We start from the raw sequence: 23,193 nt of genomic DNA on the forward strand, positions 1-23,193 counted from the left end.
CGTAGGCAACAGCAAATGGAAATTTTGGAAACTTGCACAATGACTGATAAACTATTACATGGCCCAGAAATAGATGACTCGGCTTAAGTAAACCTATAATTCGCATTTCTGTACGCAAATTCATGTGAGACTTTACACGCGTTTTTCCCAAAACTGTTTTTGAACAGGTGACAACTGTAACTCAAAAACCGCTAAGTAGATTATAATGAAAATACAGCTTTCAGAATACATAATGAACTCGAGCCTGATCAAAGGATTTTTATTTTTTCATAAATTTAATTTTTTTAAGACCAATTAACTGTTGATTTTTTCCCAAAAATCTAGATTTTTTTTTCTCATTTTGTTAATTTTTGCAAAAAAAAACGAAAAGCTTCGATCAGGCCCAGGATTATCTATTTATAAAACTATTTTTTTAATTCGGTTGATTTTAGATAAATCTCCAAGGAGTTATGACTGTCACCGCCAGAACCGTTTTTTTTAAACTGGGTCAGCAAAAACAGCTATAACTTCGGAAATAATTTTTTTTCTGAATTTTTTGTTACGTCAAGTCAAAACATTGTATAATAATGCCGCAATACTATTTTTGTAAAAAACATCGTTTAATAACAAAAAAAAATACTGAACATTCTCATTTTTTCGTGCGTCTAAGTACCCCTAACCCCTTAAATCACGTGAAACGCGGCATTTATAAAGTATCTTAAAATTTTTTACAAAAAAAGATTATCTGTTAGGTCTTCATTGTCAGGATAAATAACCCAATGACGATAACAAGGTCGGTGTAAGCTTTGTTCAACATAAACTGCCAATATCACCTAGTTTCATAAAAAACAAATTATCCAGAACCCAGTATAAAGACAGGATTATATTTTATTTAAAAGTAAAAAGTCTAAACGTATTAATAAAATATAATCTTCATATGAGAAAAATGTGACATTGAATGTGGATTTAGCTTCAAAATCAAATGTTTGAAAATTCAAAGATGCCTAAATAATTTACTAAAAACAATTTTGAATGCCACAAGGTATGTACCGAATTGATTAATATGTAATAACAGACAATTATAAAATCCGGCTCGAGAATCACAAAAACTTAGTTACTAAGTAGCACTTGTCAGAAAACATCACCACAACAGGGCAAAATTAAAAAACTAGTTGGTTTGGTATTTAGCCTAGAGGCAAGTTACATGAACTTCCCGATATGTGTAAATAATCGACATAATCAATAAAAAATGTGTAAATAATATACTTCATCAATTCTACTTTAAAAAAAACGATAATAATTTTAGCAAACTTTGACGAATTTTTAAAATTAAACTACTCGTCGTAAGGCCGTAATATTACAGTAAGTTCTATAAGACCATGATGTATATCGCCAAAAAAAGTTCCATGAAATTCGGCTTAAATTTTTTTTTTCAACAGTTAATTACAAGAAAACGGCTCGGTAGATTTTCACCTAAAATTAATCAGTAACATTCCCAACTAATATCTTTCGAACAGTTTTTGATTTTTTAAAATCGGTTCGGTAGGATGAGCTCAAATGTGGACGAAAAGTTTAACACTTTTTTTCAAATTGCAAAGAAACGGCTTTAGATAAGTTCAACTAAAAAACACTTCATTTTTGTAATCGAAATAAATTCATTACTGTTGTATAATAAAATCAACAGAATTTTAGCGCAGAAACAGACATTCTTGCTTAATTAAAAATGTACATATGCCTGTGCCTAATTGAAAACAAAGTATAATTATTTAGTTAGTAATTATAGAAGCATAAGATGAATAATATCGCATATCGTTAGCTTAAACTATATAATTTTGTAACTTAATAATATTGATATTACAGCCAGACGATCCTCATCGAGACTGGAAAACTTACTTTGGCGTAATAGTGGTAGATGCACACAAACCTCTTTTCTTTGGTGAAGGTACAATTTTGCGTCAGGTTGACACTCGAACAGGATCGTTAAAAGTGGGCACGCATATGGGACCATTACAACCTGGTCAAGTCTATAGTGGCGGTAAGTACTACTTTATCTCATTCTTATAAGAATGATGTGAAATAATGAAATAGTTCGGAATTGATTTGCAAAGTTGAAATCATATACTTTAACTATATAAGGAAACTTTCAAATCTTTCAAAATTTTGAAACTTTTAGAATAACTTGATACGTTTTCACATTTTTGAAATTCTAATAAAATCTGATATTTATTTCAGATGTTTTCTAAAATAATATTTTTGCTTTATTTTCCCCAACAACCAATCATTTCTTCACACCGCCAACTAAGGGAATATAAGAATAATTTTTGAATCATTTCAATCGAATGATCCATTCTCTCAAAAACTGCATAAACATTTTCTACAGCTTTGTTCCGTACCTCCGAAAGACCTACCTTTCGAAAAAACTAACTAGCACATCTCGCCGACATTACGAACCGAATGTTTACCGAAGAAGTCGAGGACATTTGATTGAGCTATAATGAAAATCCAATCAATTTTTCATTCCGTCAATAACTTATAATTTGATGTGCATATGTCCAAAGACTATTTTTGACCATCAAATGGCATTTCTGCATCTCCGAAGCTGCTGGACTCGCCTTTACAGAAATGTAGTCAGTTTTTCACTCCGTCAATACGAATCGATTGTTTTAATCATTCTAATCCGGTGTCCCGTTCTTTCAAAAATTACCATCACTTTGCTCTTTTTGAGCACTTTTTGCTCATTATTTCAGAAACGGCTAGACTTGCCGTTGTTAAAAACTAATCCGCACGTCCCCCCATCATAAATAATAAAAAAATTAAATGTTTAAAATATTTAAATCAGATAAATCTAAAATTCAAATAATGGTGCTAAAGTTCAACTCCGTGCTTTAAGGCAAATTGCTGGAACTTTCCGTACCGAAAATTAAAATTTTCAAAAAAGCAACATTTTTTGAAAACTTTGAAAAAATTACATTTTTGAGAATTTAGAAGTTTTTAAAAAAATGTGTTTCAAATCTAATTTTGATTTTTTTTTAAAATCTTGAATTCTTTTTAAAAACAAAGCAAACAAAGCAAACAACGCAACTGGCTGCGTAGCTCTTTTAGAGAAGAAATATAAATGAAATATAGAAACGCAATGAATGAAATATAGTCGCAGTTAAACATTATCACAAAACCCATAGAAATGTGAAAAAAATGTTTACTTATTAAAATCTCTATAAAATATATTATAATTCGATGTGAATATGTGTAATGATCTTTTTCGATCGACAGATGTCAATTTTTTGTACCATTTTATTGAATATCCCAAACATCTAGACCCGCCTTCCAAAAATTTTACCAGTTTTTTATCTCGTCTTTTGGCTGGAACTAATCAGGACGTATCTCAATCATTCTTATTAAATTAATAAGTATAATATAACATCGTTGGAAATAAATCTCATGCTCAAAATGCTAGGAATATATTAACCCTCCCTCCGTCGGTCGGATATTTATTTTCCTTCGAACGGTCGGAGTGGTCTGGCTGGACCACCATTCATTTTACATGCATATGAGATAAATGAGTTTTTGGTGTCTTATATAATAACGATTATTAGAAATAAATATTTATAGTTTTGATTTTTTCTTTTTCTTGCCGTTTTTTGCATGTGTTGAGCTTGCCTCTAATAAAAATATTTAAAAAAAATCATAGAAATATAAAAAAATCGTCGCTTTTTTGTTAATTTTTCTGTTTTATATTAATGAAAAACAATATTTATTCTTCTTCGGTACCTTCGAAATGAATGTGAAATTCAAATGAAAACGAAATGAGGTGGTCGCCTTTGGAATGAGCTGTAAAACTCAAAGTGAAAATATAATTTCAATTGAACTGCATAATTACGGCTGCAGGTTTGCAAAAAAAAGTTTCGAACGCAGAACCGGTAGAAAAATTGTTGATAATGTGCGCATTATTCATCTGATATTCAATGTTTGCGATAACCAATAAGTTTGATAGGTTTGTGTACGTGTAAATACCAACATTCATGTTACAACACATAGCAAATAATATATAAAACGCAGTTTGAATAGAAAATACCAGAAGAAAGACAAAAGTCTAATCAAAACGCGTCATATTTCAGACGCGTATGGTTGGTCTAGACAGACCACTCCGACCGTTCGAAGTATAAAAAAGTTAATATGCTTATAATTATCCTTCTGTACATTTTTTCATCCTGATTTCATTGATCGACAGCTAATGAAATTTTAGAAAAAGTCAAGAAATTACAAGTCGATAGGATTACTAGAAGTATTTTTTTTAAAATTGAAGTCGAAAAAAGTCTGGCCAGACCACTCCGACCGACGGAGGGTTAATAGTTTTTAGTCCATTTTAATCGTGTTTATTTAATATTATAGCAAATCTTTCATATTTGCAGGATCGAGTGATGTATTTACTGAACTTATAGGAGCTAAAGGTAAAGATGTTTTGTACATAGGCGATCATATCTTTGGCGATATTTTAAAATCAAAAAAGATTCGTGGTTGGAGAACATTTCTGGTCGTTCCTGAATTAGTTCACGAGCTACATGTTTGGACAGATAAATGTCAACTTTTTGAAGATCTTCAAAATTTAGATGTGATGCTCGGAGATGTCTACAAGTGAGTTTTAACATAGACTGGTTCTTATTAACTTCCCGAAGGAGAAGTTTATGTTTTCATAAAAAAACTGAATTGCTAATTTTACGTTTTCTCGACGTTTCAAGCCATTATGAATCGAATGAGACCAAATTTGGAAAAAGTATGTGTGTGTGTGTGAACAGATTTTTTGCCGTAAATCGACGTTTTCTCAAAAACGGGTGAACCGATTTCAAAAATTTTAAAGCCATTCGATGTATCTCGATGAGGACTAGCGTTTCTAAGTTTTGTGCGACGATCGGCCGAGCCGTTTCTTTGTAAATCGCAGAAAAGTGAAAAATTTTTCGTCCACGTTTTAGCCCGCAATTGTGAATCGATTTTGAAAATTCAAAAACTGTTCGAAACATATTGGTTGGGAATCGACCTGATTAGTTTTCGGTAAAGATCGGCCGGGCCGTTTTCTTGTAATAAGGTGTTAAAAAATTTTTTAGACAATTTTCATGATTTTTTTTTGCCGGTAGATACCATACTCCTATAGATCATACTAGAATATTACGGTCCTACGACAAGTCGTTTAATTTTAAAAAATCGTTTAATTTAGTGTCGTTTTTTTGGCGTTTGTCAAAATTATAACTTTCATCAAAGTTTGCTCAAAAACACCTGAACCGATTTCAAAACTTCAAAAGTCAATCGATGTATTTTGATGTGGATTATTGTTTCTCAGTTTTGTGCAGCGATCGGCCGAGCCATTTCTTTGAAATTTGAAAAAAGTGTTAAACTTTTCGTCCACATTTAAGCTCATACTACCGAATCGATTTAAAAAAAATCAAAGACTTTGAAAGATAGGGTGATAATGATATCCATTATATCATTTAGGTACAGTTATTGCCTACATTATAATAATCATGATAGGGTGATAATGATATTCTTTATATCATTTAGGTACAGTTGTTAAGTTTTCCAGAACATTGTCTTTTATGTGGCGCATGATATGAAGGCACAACTAAGCCTTTGTTTAAGCTGCAATTTTAATTACAAATAATATAAAAAATTATAAGTAATTTCAGATAAATAGCTAAAATATGATTTTCTTTGAATCCTTATCCTTTCCGATTCGGAATAACATCCAAAATTTCTTCATCGAACTTGTTTATTGAAATAATACATTTCCCTTTTTAGAGATTTGGATTCAAGTAATAAAGAAAAACCGGACATAAGCAAACTTCGTAATTCCATAAGAGACGTTACACATAAAATGGATTTAGCATATGGCATGATGGGCTCTCTGTTTAGGTCCGGTTCACGACAGACCTTCTTCTCATCTCAGGTAAGTGAAATAAATCAATTAATATAAATGTTATACTAATCAAAGAATAATATTTATCCACCCCAAAAAAATTGACTACAATATAAGAATATGTATTTGTATTTATTAATATTACTCGGTTAATAATGACTATCAAAATCAATTTTCGCTCATATTATTGTGTGATAATTATTGCTTTTAATTTATTTGACTTAGAAGCTTAAGGTAATGGTATGTTAACCATTTAATGTAATGGTTACCGTCGACCTCAGTTCATTCGCGCAAAACTGGAAATTTGAATGAACTCGTTCATAGGAATTTTTAAACTTATCGCAACTTGTTAGACGATCGGATCACCATATGGAATTTATAAAATTTTATATTATATTTTACTATATATATTAATTTAAAAAAAATGGTAGTAACAAACTGTTAAACAGCTATGTTTTTACTGTGCGATCAATCGTTTTGTCGAAACGTGTTATCAAAGAGACATCAGAAAGGTGCACTTTTGGTGCCTTATTATAATCAAATTTTTATTTGACTTGAAATCGTTTCGTACTTTATATGTGAAACATCTGATCACATATTAAAAACATCACTTCCACGAGAGTATCTCGAGTAATTCTCCTGGTTAACATCACTTCTACACCACCCCATTGTGCACTAAATCACAAGGCACACGAAAAACCCTTTCTCGGCTATTTCGATTTCGCCTAAACAATATGGGCAAACCGGCGAGTTATCGTTCTTGAAGCGGTGAAGGTAGGCTCGAAAACAGTCGTACCCTTACATCATTTGTGTAACATAAAATTTAACTCCTCCAAGCTTGCGATTTAGCTTTGATATTTAGATTAAGACTATGCGTCCATCTTTCCTTCACTGTGGCTGCGGTTCTTCTGTTTTTAATTTTTCTGGGTTGTGATTTCTTCTTTCATCTGCTAATACTAAGAGAGGCAGAGTTTCTGAAATGACACACTGTGGTTCCTCCGACATTGTGCGAAATAAGGAAACAACATATGTTAGCACCTTGGTAACCACTGAAGGTAGTAATATCCTTCTGCTTTGTTTTGGGCCACCAACATTAGAGTAACCTTAACTACTGCACAAACGTGTTCTGTCTGTGAGTGTATATATGTGCTTGTATAGATACAATTTTTTCATCCACGATTTCGAGCGCACGGATCAACCGGCTCGAATGATTTTTAAGACATTCGATTCGTATTGATTTCGAGACGTTGATTAGTTTTCAGGAAAAGACATGTTCAGCCACAGAGGGCAAAGAGAAAAAAAATGACAGTTTTTGAGTGAACAAAGCATCAGATTCGAATGATTTAAACATTTTACTTGTATTGGCGAAGAGATTTTTTTACTAAGACAGGTGCAGCGGTTTTGGTAGTTGCAGGGAAAAAGTTAAAATAAATATTTTTGGTGGTCTGAAATAATCATTACCAGTCATTATTATTCTATATGTACACACTAGCAGGCAGATAGACAGAGGTTATTAGATACACAAGCAAAAAGGTAAACGGGTGGACAGGTAGGCAGGTATAAAAGAAGACAAGTTGACAATTACACAGGTAGAATCTTAATGAAGTAAACAAGTAGACTATTAGGCAGATAGATCATACACAAATTCAATATTGATTATATCGATTGTTTAAACATATCGGGAATTTCATGTAACTAGCCTTAGAGAAAAATGCTTCTTATATAGTGTAATTATGTCATTATTAATAATAATTATTTTCCAGGTCGTAAGATATGCAGATCTGTATGCGGCAACATTCTCTAATTTGATTTACTACCCCTTCTCATTCATGTTTCGAGCGCCATCAATGCTTCTTCCACATGAATCAACTGTAGCACACGAGCAAAGCTTTATTATGGATCCCAAGATGGTATCATCGAGAACAAGAAACGCGAACGACTTGGATAATACAGCTACGCCCGGAAAGGTATATTTTGGAATTCAACATTATTATCTTTCTTTATTGCTTTCAAGATTTCTATCATTTGCGTTTTAAATGCCAAAAAAATGCATCTACAAAAATATAATAGTTCTTTTTTAATAATATACTTTACAATAGTAAACAGTTGCCAAATATGTCTAAGTGTTTATTTACTCTTAAAATTATATGGACTTTTGTAACATACTTAGGTTTTGGTTTGCATTATAACCTTCTATGTGCCGAATTTTTGTTTCGAAAGTAGGAGAACAAATAATTATATAAATAATAATAAATAATGATATGCAGATGAAAAAAAATCTTTTTAAAAATTATGTGACTGTCAAATCACAACAGCCCATGAAGTTCGCACTTTGTGAAAATATTATTTCAGGTTCAAAAGCCTAGCAATGGTGATAAATATTGATAATGATCGTCTTGACTATGTTATTGAAATAAATTTATGAGTCATCTCACAAAAAAATCTATAATTATGTGGTAAAATATCGAAAAAATTAGAATGTGGTTTGAAAACAATCAAATTTTTGTTTTTCGTAATCATACTGATATCGAGCTACGATATCGATTTTCACAAGGAAATATAGATACAAAATACGCTTCCAAGTAAAAACAGTCCTTTTTTAGCAATGCGGCACCTAATTAAGTATGTATGAGCAATAGAAGATGAAGAATAATAGTGAAATTTTGTCAAATATAAGTAGTTTAACCGTTGGGTTGTAATTTAAATACTTCGTAAAAAGAAGAAGTTTGAGCATAAAAGCTCATAGAACGGAAAGTCTGATTTCTGTTAAAGATGTGAATATAATTTTGACAAACGGAATCATAAATGCCAAATGAATAGCACGCGCCGCTGTGAGAAGTTCATTATTCCCATATTTTTAAATAATTCACCTATATTCAAATGCTTAACTTAAAAAATACTAATGCAATAAAATTCTGCTGAAGCCAAGCTAAAACAATGATTTCAGTTAATAAAAACAACAAATAATAATGGCAAGCTGGGATAATGGTTTTATGCGTAAAGACTTCTGAGCACTAAAATCAGATCGTTTCCAATTATTTATCGAAGTAACTCGACTTCAAGCTTAGTCCAACACTTGGAAGTAATATTTTTCTTAAGTAAGTGTCAATAATTAAACTATTAAGGTTCCATACTTAAGATCACGTTATCGACATGATTATATCATTAATAATTTAAATGGTTTATTATTATTATTATTATTTTAATCCGGTTAATCACCTTGATACTTTCCTTAACTGTCTAAATATTTTAGAAAGAATATTTGATTTTTATGTGTCTGAAACAGCTTTGTGATAGGTGCAAAGTCGTGAAGATCGTACACGGTTATGAGCCAGACCGCAACTCGCGCTAATAAACAAAAAGAAAATTAAGTTTAAAAGAAAATTATAGCAATGTATCATAACTTATCGGTTAGTTCAATCGCATCCCATATATTTTACAAAAACATCTAGGATTTTACTCATACTTTTGTTTCAAATTTTAGATATTGGAACGCATGAATTCGCAGATTCCGCATCATAGACCAGAAACACCACGCTCCGTAACTCATAACCACGATGAAGATTGTTCGGACGATGAAGACAAAAAATCGCTCGACAAGAATCAAGAGAATTGAATATCTATTCTATTTCGAAAATAAATGCTTATCAAATAGTATATTTATTATGCAAGGAAAGATGAAATAGATTCAATTTCTTGATTTCTACAAATCGCGCAGATATATATATATATATATATATATATATATATATATATATATATAGTATATAATATATTATATAATAAAATAAAAAGTTTATGCACATAGTTAATAAAATAATTCATATATTCATAAATCGTTTTTCATTCAAATTATTAACAAATAATGTCATGAACATATACAAATAAATCATGTTAACAAACTTATAAAAAATTATTTCTATTTATAATAATAATTACTTTCCTTGAGACTATATATTGACTTAAGGAGTTAGGGGTACTTGAAATTTTTGAAAAATCGATTTTTATTTTTTTGCATTTTCGTTAAGTGTAATATCTTGAAAATATTTTCTGAAAATTTCAAGTTGATCCTATGATTACTTTTTGAGTCATTGGACTCTTACCAGCGCGCTGACGCAAGTGGAGAGCTCGATACTTATACTCAAGATTATTCTCCCTTACCTCCTGATGTTTTAAAAGCTTTCAAACCGATTTACGATATCAGCAATGATAATTCACTTTCAAGATATGTAGTTCAAGATTGAATCCATAATCAGAAAAAAAATTGAAAAAATTGAAAATAGATTGAAAAATATGCCCAAAAACCGTGAATACTAGTTTTACTATCGTACAAACTTCAGAATACATATACATAATCATTATTAATGGTATGGATACCCTAGAAACTAATTGTGGGTATAATTTCCATTGGTATGCTGAAAAATTGGATGCTGCACGTGTGAAAGTGGCAGATCGTTTGCTTCGTAGGCAACAGCAAATGGAAATTTTGGAAACTTGCACAATGACTGATAAACTATTACATGGCCCAGAAATAGATGACTCGGCTTAAGTAAACCTATAATTCGCATTTCTGTACGCAAATTCAATGTGAAACTTTAAACGCGTTTTTCCCAAAACTGTTTTTGAACTGGTGACAACTGTAACTCAAAAACCGCTAAGTAGATTATAATGAAATTTATACAGCTTTCAGAATACATAATAAACTCGAGCCTGAACGAATAATTTTTATTTTTCCATAAATTCAATTTTTTTAAGACCAATTAACTGTTGATTTTTTCCCAAAAATCTAGATTTTTTTTTCTCATGCCGCCATTTTGTTAAGTTTTGCAAAAAAACGAAAAGCTTCGATTAGGCCCAGAATTATCTATTTATAAAACTATGTTTTTTTATTTGGTTGATTTTAGATGAATCTCCTAGGAGTTATGACTGTCACCGCGAGAACCGTTTTTTAAACTGGGTCAGCAAAAACAGCTATAACTTCGGAAATATTTTTTTTCTGAATTTTTTGTTACGTCAAGTCAAAACATTGTATAATAATGCCGCAATACTATTTTTGTACTTTTGTAAAAAACGTCGTTTAATAACAAAAAAAATACTGAAAATTCTCACTTTTCCCTGCCTCTAAGTACCCCTAACCACTTAAATCACGTGAAACGCGCATTTATAGAGTATCTTAAAAATTTTTACAAAAGAAGATTATCTGTTAGGTCTTCATTGTCAGGATAAATAACCCAATGACGATGACAATGTCGGTGTAAGCTTTGTTCAACATAAACTGACAATATCACCTAGTTTCATACAAAACAAATTATCCAGAACCCAGCATAAAGACTGGATTATATTTAAAAGTAAAAAGTCTAAACGTATTAATAAAATATAATCTTCATATGAGAAAAATGTTACATTGAATGTGGATTCAGCTTCAAAATCAAAAGTTTGAAAATTCAGAGATGCCTAAATAAATTACTAAAAACAATTTTGAATGCCACAAGGTATGTACCGAATTGATTAATATGTAAAAACGACATTAACACAATAACAGACAATTATAAAATCCGGCTCGAGAATCACACAAACTTAGTCACTAGCACTTGTCAGAAAACATCACCACAACAGGGCAAAATTAAAAATAAAAAATCATGTTGCATTCATATCTGTCAATTTTCAAGACCTCTGGTCAGAAGATTTTGTTTTTTAAGATTTTTTTTCATGCTTATATAATAATGTATAACATTAGAGTACAACTAATCAAAGTATGAGATCATGTTTATTTCTTTGGCAATTAATAAAAACATTTTAAAATAACATTCATAAAAAATAATTGTTGAACGACAATAAAATTTTCAAAAAAAAAACAATTCATAGAAATTTTCTAATGTAACTTATATAAAATATTATTTATAAAAATTAGAGTATAATGAAAGCATTTCATCAATTTCCAACTCTTCTTGCAAATCATCCTCAGATATCTTCAAAGCCCTCTGGCCGTTTAATCCGTCATAAAATTTTAAGAACGATTGCGCCTATAATAAATATGTTTTACCAATTGAATTAAATTGCGACTAAAAAATTCTATCGCATATCAAATATAAATAAAATATAACATACATTGTAAGTTAAAAGTAGATACTTACATCTTTTTTTTCGGACTCTAATAAGCGTAGTTTAAAATTTTTTTCAGTCAATATCATCCGCCTTTGTTGACCAAATTTTTCTTTTGCAAATCTTGTCTCCTAATTATAAAAAATATTAAATTACTGCACATATTGCATTAAAAATATAAAAAATAATATACATATGTGTACACGTTTATCTTAACAAGTTTTTTCGTTTATGTACACATGATATTTTTCAAACAAAATATATATGTATGATTCGTAAAAATTTGTTCACTTTTGATTCGGTATTATGACAAGATTCTGGCTTCCAGCACATATAATAATTACACTGCATTAAAAATGAAATGAATAAGTGGAATTATATTAGTTCTAATGGTAACAGTCGCCCCATTTATCATAGTCTCTAGTAATTAGTAATGCGTAGCAGTTTTCATCTTCATCTTAATGTTTTTTGTCGATAATATGGCACCACATAGCTACCTTGATAACAGTTCTCTAAGAGCTGTTACCTGCATACATTGAAGTCCAACCTTAACACATTTTTTTTTAGAAGCACTTGTATACCAATTCCTTTGTTTAGCCCATTTAATACTTTGAAATTTCTATTTTCTTTTAAATAAAATATTTTCTTATATAAAATGCACAGTTGTTTTGTAACAGTCAACACTTAAAAAAAAAAACATTTTACACTCATTTGGAAAATACTCTCGTACAGAGCTTCTACGTAGAAGACCTTTTTTACAATTATAAAGAAAAAAATCTATATTTATTTTATCGCGTTTTCAAAAATAGTTTGTATCATACATTTTTAGGTTTATATCATATTTTACACTCTACCATACTATGTAAACAATATTAGCAATAAAGTTTGAAACTGAAATATTATTGATGTAACTATTATTCAGTCTCGTATACAAACATACTATCATATAAGCACTCAATGCAATTTTATCGTAACTTTGAACGCCATATTCAATAATAACATAACATCTTCAAACACATATTTTTATGTAAAAAAACATGAAAATCGAAAAATTCATATTTTTGTTATTTAACACTCTTTTGTCTTTTCTATACCGACTCTTTTCTATACTATTTCTACCAAAGCGGGTCAAATGACACGACACGAATGTGTTGTAAACTATGATAGTTGAATTCTTAATAATTCTGAAAATATAATTTATTTGATAAACATACTTTCTTTCATAAACGTTATAAATACGAATGTTTAAGTCACCGCATTTTGACATCTAATTGTAAGTGCAAGTAATATACATATTCCGCACGCATATTTTTACATTTAGACTAACTAGAGCAAATTTTCATGTTTTTTTTTTTCTACAGTATTCAATTTGACACCACTTATGGAAACAAATATCTGTATTATACTTAATCAATGAGTTTTTCGTATTTGTTCTTTTCCTTAATTGTTCACGAGTTTCACGAATATCGGTGCCTAGTTTTATTGTTTCAGTAAAAAGCAATTCTGTATAAATTCGAGACATTTAGCTTTGATTGTACAACTCTGAGATATTTGTGCCAGATAAAGAATATTGAAAAACACTTAGATTGGTCATTCACAACACTTATTGTCAGAATTTATAGCAAGTTTTCTCGTTATTTGACCCGCTATGTCTACATATGAACAGTTTTCCTAATGATAAATGATAAATGTTTATCATTGCTTTATGTTGTCTGAGTACAATTATCTAAAGGGAAAATTAACGATGAAAATCATTCGCTTCGTAATTTAGCTATAATCTCTTTTTATTCGACGGAATAATTCTAACTTACATCACAATTTGTTCGGAAATAGCTGTTTATCAATAGCTATATAACCGCCAGATTTATAACAATATTGACAATTCTTTATGAAAATTACAAAATCATAGCAAATTAGTTTGTTTTCAAACTTTGTTTCAAATATTTGATAAAGTCCGCAGAAACAAAGGCCATACGGCCTAAAGCTAATTGTAAGAATATCGATAAAATTGTTTCTACCCGATTTCAAAAGTGTCTTAAGGCAAATTGATTTTCTAATATTTATAAAAATTATAAAAACTGAATTACAAAGTTAAAATTATTTATTTAAAGTATATAAGTGAGCTTCAGAACTTTATCCAGAATTAAAATTAAAAGCTGAATTATTTTCTAAATACAAAAAAAAAAAAAAATTTTTTGAAAAAAAATTGAAATAAAAAAAAATCCAAAAAGCATTGTTTTGCCGACGCAAGCAGAATGTTTTTCGAATCATTCAAATCGGATACTCGGTTCACTCAAAAACTTGGTTTCTATTTTCTGCACTCTTGGCTCCGTATCTCCGTAACGTCCGGACCTGCCTTTGCCAAAAACTAATCACAACATTTCCCTATCAATGAGAATCGATTGCTTTTTTAATTTTTCAATTCGGTCGACGAAAAATTGTCTCCACGCATACACACATGCATCCATTTTTTCTGGGATATGCAAAAATGTTCAGAAACCTCTGAAACGTGAAGATAAGCAAAAAAATTTATTTTCGATTTTTGTCCGTTACTATCTATAACTTATACATAAAAAATGATATACATATATTGCCTTTCTAATATATAATATATTAGTCATTTTATGTACTGTATTATATAGGGTGTACCTGAAATCAACGTCAAGCCGAATGGGGGTGAAAGTATGATCATGGCTGTCTTGAAAAAAAATAGAATAAAAAATCTCACATTGGAAATTATGGGGTTTTGAGTGAAACCTAAAGCTTTAGTGCAGGTGCTCTAGATTGCACCTAAAAGCTCATAATTTCCAAACGACGTGAGGTAAATTTTTTCTCCCAATTTTTTAAGGATAGATCTATAGTTCAGGTCAAGACGAATCGACATTTGTCATTTACTTTTGAAAACGCGTGATTATATTTTCATGTACATAATGATCGAAGATCTATTTTTCAATATGAAATGGCAAATAATTTTCAACAATACAATTGATTAACATATTGCGTAGCGCTACCTGACTTGTTTTCAACATATTACATTTCAATTTCGAAATACATTTATATCTAATGATAATTCATGATACCATTTTAAAAGGAAATATTAAATGTACACTGTTTATCACATTCCTGACAACGAAATATGATAAAAGTATTTTCGATGAGCACGTCCCTCGTGTTCGTTTTGACTCCAACAAATAATGAAATAATGTATTCTGAGAATTCGAATCCGCAATGCACCTAACGCGTGGTGAAAACTAGTTGGTATTGGTATTTTGCCTTGAGGCAAGTTACATAAACTTCCCGAAATGTTTAAATAATCGACTTAATCAATAAAAAATAAATTAATTTTTGAGTTATTAAAAGTATTCCGAGTGGATTTACTACATATTTGAAAACAAACGAACACGTTAACTCGGATTATTTTCTAAAAGCAAATTTTAAAAAATCAACAATTTTTATGATTGAACCAGTTTCTGCAAGACTTTAATGGTTTAGTATGTTGATTAAGATCAAGTACTCTATCATTATACCAAGTATATCGTCTAATTTTAATTTTAACAAACGTCAAAAAAACTACTCTTGATGAAGTTTTAAAATAAAACTACTTGTCGTAAGGCCGTAATATTTCAGTAAGTTTTATAAGATGATATATATCGCCAAAAAAAGTTTCATAAAAATCAGATTACATTTGTTTTTCAACAGTTATTTATGAGAAAACGGCTCGGTAAATTTTCACCTAAAATTAATCAGTATCATTCTCAACTAATATTTTTTAAAGTTTAACACTTTTTTTCCAAATTACAAAAAAACGGCTTGGCAGTTCATCGCACAAAACTGATAAACGATAGTCCCCATTGAAATACATGAAATTGATTTTTAATTTCTGAAATCGTTCAGGCGTTTTTGAGCAAACGTCGATGAAAGGTCTAATTTTAACAAATGTCAAAAATAAACGATACTAATTTTTGCAAACATTGACGAATTTTTATAGCTAAACGAGTAGTTGTAGGGCTGTAATATTTTAGTATGATCTAGAAGACTATGGTGTCCACCGTCAAAAAAATAGTAAAAATCGTCGATTTTTTTTTTAAAAAAAAAAAACTTCATTACAAGAAAACGTCCCGGTCGATCTTTACCAAAAACTCATCAGCGCGATTCCCAACCAATATCTTTCGAACGGTTTTTGAATTTAAAAAATCGATTAAGGATTGCGGGCTAAAACGTCGACGAATTTTTTTTCACTTTTCTGCGATTTACAAAGAAACGGCTCGGCCGATCGTCGCACAAAACTCAGAAACGCTCCGCATCGAAATAGATCGAACGGCTTTTAAATTTTTGAAATCGGTCCAACCGTTTTTGTACGGCATTTTTTGGGTAAAAAGCTACTTTCCATAAAAATCAACATTCATATGTTTTCAAATACATAAATTATTACTGAAATTTATAAATTTTCTCGACACGTTTCACAACGGCCTTTACAGAAACAAGGCAGAATAAAAGCATTAAGATAATTCAATCACAGCAAATTAATTATGATGGCAATTTTACCTCTAGTAAACGTAATAACTTTCGATATTTTCATTAAGTAGTGCTAATAATGTTGCAAAATAATAGTCAGTTTAAAGAAAAATGATTAGTTCTACAATATGAAAAAATACTGAATAATACCTCCATTTGTTTCTGATACATCAATCTGAAATCTTGTTCATATTTGTAATAACTAAACAAAGAATCTTGTTGCTCTTTATAATGACGAGACGACAACTCATCCAGTTCACGAATTTCTTCTTGATTCAGGTCTTGAAGAGATTTGTTATTCTGTTCATGAAGTTTGTTAATCTTTGCATCAAACAGAACTTCAAAAGAAACAGTACGATTCTTAGTTGGAATAAATTCATTCTTAAAATTATTCAGGTTCAGGAATGGAAATCTTCTAGTTCTAAAATAATAATATGAACTAAAAAATTTGCTTTGATTTACAAATAAATGATAAATATATTTCTATATTTATTTGTATAATCAAAATCATGCTCTTGACATATGTCTCAAAGTTGAAAAGTAAAAGATCCAAAACGTGGACAGCATACAATAATTTTGTATGCTGCCCATTTTCTTTTCATTACTATTTTCATCATGCAGCATGTTCAATACGCTGATGAGACACATAAAGGGTCGAACGTACAAAATAAATAATTATTGAAATGTTTTTTATTTGAACTCTTTGGCTGCAAATAAACATTTCTAGAATATATATATATATATATATATATATATATATACATGTGTGTGTGTGTGCGTGTGTAAAAAACAATTACCTGTAAGTCATATTTATATGAGGATCTGGAACATTCAAGTTTAGCCATCGTTTGCGTACCGCTTTATATCTCTCTTCATCAGTTTCCAAAGCTTTCAAAACACTCCAGTTTGGATTATCATTGTCTTCATTTTCTTTAGAGTCAAGACTGATATAGGGTGCTCTTACTTTCTTTAATACATCTTTATGATGTATTGCATATATCAACTCATACAAGAATTGGCTATCTTGTCTAATTAAATCAAAATTATATTCTGACAACATGTGTTTCATCTCCATAAAATTATGCCTTATATTATTAATCAATACCTCACAATCTGATAAAAGAAGTTTTGTTTTCTCCTGAATTTTATCCACAATATAGTGTTTTTTATGTAAAGCACCTATTGTTTCAGATAGAGTACACAAATGTATTAAATCAGACCGATATTTTACATTTTTATTATCATTACTTTCATCAATATAGGATTTAATACATGACCTTATTCTGGATGGTATATGATTAAGATCTTTTAAAATTGGCTCATTCATTAAGAGTATAGAATTTTCAAATGACATTTTTTTACTTTGTTCATTATTAATCTTATCCTCTTTTAAACTGCTTTTAACTTCTCTAAGTTGATGTTGAATATTATTTCGAAAGTCACTCTGAAGGTATGATATTTTATTATTCAAATTAATAGTATCCCCATCAGCATTCTCTGAATCTCCACACTTATTATAAGTATTCATTAAATTTGATTGACCTGAAATTATTAATTTTCATCTGTACTAAATTTATTGCAACCAGTTTACTCGTATATCCAAAAATATCATTAACATATTTATTACTATTAATGTTGTGTACAATATACTTTGTAAGTTACCTGTTTTTTCTTCAGTAGCGATATTATTATGACATAAAATAAGATTATCGGTGGGAGAAATTTCTGTGCTATGTAAAAGTTCAGGGTTTTTATAATATCTGTTTGCTATTTCCTGAGCAATAATATATTTATTATCAATGGTGTAATCGGCTGTATTTTTGAGATGGTTTATGGATTCATTTTTGTTGATATTTTGTATTTCCTGGAACGTTTTAGAAATCTCTTCGTTTATAACAAATGATTTATTAGCTATCATTATTTTATTAGCAATTTCATCATTTGAGAAGCATTCAATGCTTTTAACTTCATTTTGATTTGAATCAATTTTAGCCACATTATTAATTTTGAGACAACTTTGTGAATCCTTCTTTTCAATAAGTGAGTTGTCACTAACATCCTAAAATTTAATGTACTTAATTAATAACACTTTATAAATGTAATCAATATAACTATATAAAAAAAATATTCAAAGCATAACCCACCTCATCTCCACACACTCCTTTCTTACTCTTTTTTATTGGAGAAATTACTGCTTTTTGTAAAATATTTGCTGCATGTATTTCGTTATTTTTATCATTTGAAAAACAAATATTAATTGAATTGCAAACTGTGTTGTTTATGGCCTGTGCTTTTTGATCAATGATTTCCTGAGTATTTACATTTGTGGAACAAGATTCAATAACAGTTTTGTCTTCAACACCTTTATCACATGTTTCACTTAAAACTACTAATGCAGTGTCATTAATTGAAGTTATTGTATTACTACCAGAACAAGTTTTTGAGCCGTCAATTTTGCAAATCGTCTGATCATTTGTTTTGAGAGTCAAAACATTCCTTGACACTACAGTTTCATTCAAGAAGTTATCAATTTCATCATCCGAATCTTCTACACAGTCAGGCGCTTGTTCTTCTAATGTAGTCTTTTCTTTTAGTTTCACTTCAACGATTTCCTGATTATTTTTTACATTTTTGGAACAAGATTCAATTACAGTTTTATTTTCAACATCATTATTACTCATTTCACTTAAAGCAACTAATGTAGTATCTTTAACTGAATCACTACCAGAACAATTTTTTGAGCCTTGACATAACAATGAATTTCTGTTGCAATTTTCAATTTTAAAAATCGTCTGATCATTTGGTTTGAGCGTCAAATCATTCTTTGACACAACAGTATTATTCAAAAAGTTATCATCAGGATCTTCTATATAGTCAAGAGCTTGTTCTCTTAATGCAGTTTTTTCTTTTGGTTTAAGAGTAAAATTATTATTTGACAAAACAGTATCATTCAAAAAGTTATCATTAATTATAGCACCTGGGTCTTCTACATAATTAGGCGCTTGCTCTTTTAATGTATCCTCCAATATGCTTTTTTGAGATATTAATTCAGATAATTGATTTTTTAAGATTTCACAATGCTCTCGAAGATGCAAATTATCAGTGATTTTCTGCTCATTTATCTTTTCTTCATTTTTTGTTATGAACATTTGTGTTTCTTGAATAAGAGCATTTGTAAGTTTCAAGTTGTCACATGTTCGCTCGAAACTATTTTTTTCATCTACTGGATATTCCTCTTCATAACTATCATAGCCATCTAAATCTAAAATATCTAAAAATAAAATCTTTTATATGTAATTTAATCATTTTTGAAATCCATTTAAAGTAATTCATGCAAGACACTTCCATTTGACCGAGATATACAAAATATAAAATCAATTAGAAATTTAAATAGAAAATCCTTAAATTTTACAAATACATTTCAAGAAAACAAATAGCTGCGTGAAAAATGGGCCTATGTTTATTACAAAGTCATTATAATATAGGTGGTGTATGGCATTGGGCCAAATTGCTGAAACTTCCCTTACAATAATACAATAGTCAAAGAATAAAAGATGTTTCCAAATATATTATTATAAATACTGTACCTTTCATTATTCGTATTTTACAGACAAAATATAAGAGCATATAAATTGGACAATGATGTTTATATAAGTTTAAATGAAAAGTAAATAAACAAAACTCAATGATCCCTTTCGAAGCGAAGATAGAATTCAATGACCTTATCTTATAGTACTAAAAATTATATAAACTGAATTGCAAAGTTAAAGTTATTTGTTTCAAGTACCTTAGCTAAAATTAAAATTGAAACCAAATTATTTTCGATATTCAAAAAAATATTTTTTTGAAATATATATATCTGATTTTTTTTTTATTTTCAAATAATTTTTTTTTAAAAAAAACTATCGTTTTGTCAACATAAACAGTTTTTTGAATCATTCAAATGGGTTGCCCTGTTCTCTCAAAAACTTAATTTCCATTTTTTGTACTCTTTGCTTCGTATCTCGAAAACGGCTGGACCTGTCTTTGCTAAAAACTAATAAATCGATTCCTATATGATACTTAATACATTAAAAATATTGTAAATACAAGTACAATTCGTAATTAATTTAAAATAAACACATAAAGATTATAATTACAGTGTTTTGCAACAAATTGGTCCTTCAAAAATCATATCAAATCAAACATTTTTTTTTTCCTTGAATATTTAATTCTGATATGGGAAGTTCCAGCAATTTGCCTTAATGCACGATGCCATACACCACTAGTTTATTTATTAAATTATGGTGAAAATGAAAAGAATTTGATGAATGAAAGATAAAAGATTATTACAAGCGAATGACCTAAACTTAGTTCCTTTTTCAATGTCGTTTAATTTACTAATTCCAATCTCCAAATTACTAAGGACTTTTAAAAAATAAATTTTGATTTAGAAGGAGGAAAGGAAAAGTTAGAACCAAGAGCAAAAAGTATACTTTAAATTATAGATAAATGGAGTATTAGAAAAGATTTTGAACCATTTATCAACTGAATTTGCTCTAATTAAGGAAACAGAAAATTTATTATATTTCTCTAAAAGTTTATTAAATTTATTAATGTGTGAATGTATGTCAAATGTAGAAGTTCATGAACATAGCTTGGGAGTGATCTAATTAACTACAACTATTTTATGTTGAGTTTGATGACTAGAAAATATTAAAATTTTATATGGTCATATACAGAAAATCTTACAACAAAACAATTTATAGTGCAGTAAAAATTTAAACATTTCCAATACAGTATTTTTAAGTTCGTATTGTAAAAAATCAAATCAGCATATTTAAATTTTTATTTAAGTTATGATTATAATGTATCTAAAAGTAATAGAGAATTTTAAATTTATTGCAATACAAATAAAATCCTCTTTATGAATTGAATTTCAAAATATCTTTATGAATTGAAGATCAAAATATTAATAGAATAATAAATATATTTGAAAAGTACATTACAAATCCATATATTTTTTTGAATGCCCCTGAAATTATTAACTTATAATTCTACTAACTGTAATTAATATATTGTTTTCTGAGCCTACAAAGCAAAACCAGCGCTCACAATAATTTACAGCTTTACCTATTTCTAAATATTTAAACCTTAGATGTGAAATAGTTCCTACATCAATTGATAATTATAATTATAATTATAGCTATAGCTTATACCTACAAACCATAATAAATTGAAAATAAATAGAAAAAAATGGCAATAAAAATATAAAAAAATGAGTATCACATTAAAATCAAATTTATTGAAATTTTCTATTATAATTCTTACCATCCCAATCATTGCTTTGTGTACTGCTGATTTTTAATTTTTTTTTCGGTGGTGTATCAACATCTTTACTTGTAGTTGGAGTGGATGTGGTCATATTTCTTATATATTTCAAGTTCATTTTGAATGGTGTTATGACCGAGAGATCATTTTCATCAGATTCCTCTCCGTTTGAAAACTCCATTATATTTAGGTGTTTATACAGTGTTTCATTAATATAACTGCAACATTTAATACTTTAGTTCGGTTAAGTATTAGAAAAATCAAAACACTGTCGACTTGTCAAAAACTTAATTTAAAAGAGAAAAAAAAAACAAAAAATTATTATCATTTGTAACTGTAGAATAAATTTAAAACTGTAGTTAATTTAAAATAATAATGTATTAACACTGAATACACACCTGGTTTTTATTTACTATTCCATACTATTCAACTTTTCACATGGAGTACATGGAGTGACAATGTTTACGAATGTTTACCAATAATATTACACCACAGCCATAGCATACATAACATAAATCGCGCGCCATTTATTATGCTTATTTATCTATGTCGCGCGCAGCCTGTTGAGTGCGCTTGACATCTGCCACAATTCTAAACACTGTGGAAAAATACAAATAGTTTGTTCTATGACTGCATCTTGGCCAACTTTAAGGAAAACTCTTACATGCAAGGCTGACTGTTTTTTTTTAAATAGTACGCTTAACTAGCTGTAAGTGGAATTCTGTCTTAAGGCAATTAAGGCATCGTGCCTTAAGGCAAATTGCTGGAACTTCCCGTACCGCAATTCAAAATTCGAGTAATTAAAAATAATCAATAAAAGTTGATCAATGATTTGAAACATTTAATAGAATTTTGAACCATATTAAATTGTTCTATCTCAAATCATTTATTTTGAAATATTTTGGAAATTATGAAATTTTTTTCAAAGCAATCGTACTGCTTTAATAAAAGCGCCGCGTCGCCGTCTAACGCGTAAACATTGGTACGGAACCCATAGGAATGTAAACAAAATTTATACTTATTCTTAAAATCCATATAAAATATCTGGTAATTTGATGTGCATATGTCTAATGATCATTTTTGACCGTCAAATGGCATAAAAATTTGATCAGTTATTCATCTTGTTAATACAATAAAATGTTTTTTAAATTATTCAAATCGGACGCTCCGTTCTCTTAAAAACTGAGTTACCGTTTTTGGCACTTTTTGCCCCATATCTTCGGAACGGCTAGACCTGCCTTCGCCAAAAACTAATCAGCACGTCTCCATATCAATACGAATCGAATGTTTTTTGAATTATTCAAATCGCTTCATCCGTGTTCAATCGTCGACGAAAATTTGTATCTGCACATACGTACACACACGCACACACACACACACAC

The 23,193-nt window shown here is 29.4% G+C and overlaps 3 protein-coding genes across 4 annotated transcripts in view; 2 read left to right on the forward strand and 1 right to left on the reverse strand.

Moving 5' to 3' along the window:
• LOC113366519 (cytosolic purine 5'-nucleotidase-like) overlaps positions 1-9,601 on the forward strand; it is a 55,391-nt gene extending 45,790 nt beyond the window's left edge. The window contains exon 12 of the mRNA XM_026608140.1: positions 9,573-9,601. The gene's annotated coding sequence lies outside the window, so the exon portion shown is untranslated. The remainder of the gene's footprint in view (positions 1-9,572) is intronic.
• On the forward strand, positions 1,703-9,595 carry LOC113367299 (cytosolic purine 5'-nucleotidase-like). Its single transcript, XM_026608914.1, has 6 exons — positions 1,703-1,735; positions 1,840-2,014; positions 4,389-4,611; positions 5,767-5,914; positions 7,648-7,851; positions 9,369-9,595. The coding sequence occupies exons 1-6, from the start codon at positions 1,703-1,705 to the stop codon at positions 9,498-9,500; spliced, it is 915 nt and encodes a 304-aa protein (XP_026464699.1). The 3' UTR covers positions 9,501-9,595.
• A 2,169-nt stretch (positions 9,602-11,770) lies between the features above and the next one.
• Positions 11,771-22,332, reverse strand: LOC113366355. Of its 2 annotated transcripts, XM_026607952.1 has the most exons (8): positions 22,210-22,332; positions 21,812-22,029; positions 18,646-19,772; positions 18,164-18,560; positions 17,299-18,043; positions 16,652-16,922; positions 12,019-12,117; positions 11,771-11,907 (listed from the first exon to the last, which is right to left on the reverse strand). In XM_026607952.1, exons 2-8 carry the CDS (start codon positions 21,990-21,992, stop codon positions 11,779-11,781), a joined length of 2,949 nt encoding a protein of 982 aa, XP_026463737.1. In that variant the 5' UTR covers positions 21,993-22,029; positions 22,210-22,332; the 3' UTR covers positions 11,771-11,778. The 2 variants fall into 2 exon arrangements, 1 of the variants encoding a protein (XP_026463737.1); XR_003366273.1 differs by lacking the exon at positions 16,652-16,922.
• Positions 22,333-23,193: the final 861 nt, after the last annotated feature.

The sequence above is a fragment of the Ctenocephalides felis genome, unplaced genomic scaffold, assembly GCF_003426905.1.
Source record: "Ctenocephalides felis isolate EL2017-DRISC unplaced genomic scaffold, ASM342690v1 CF-g0.4_SCAFFOLD_01170, whole genome shotgun sequence".
NCBI classification, from domain to species: domain Eukaryota; kingdom Metazoa; phylum Arthropoda; class Insecta; order Siphonaptera; family Pulicidae; genus Ctenocephalides; species Ctenocephalides felis.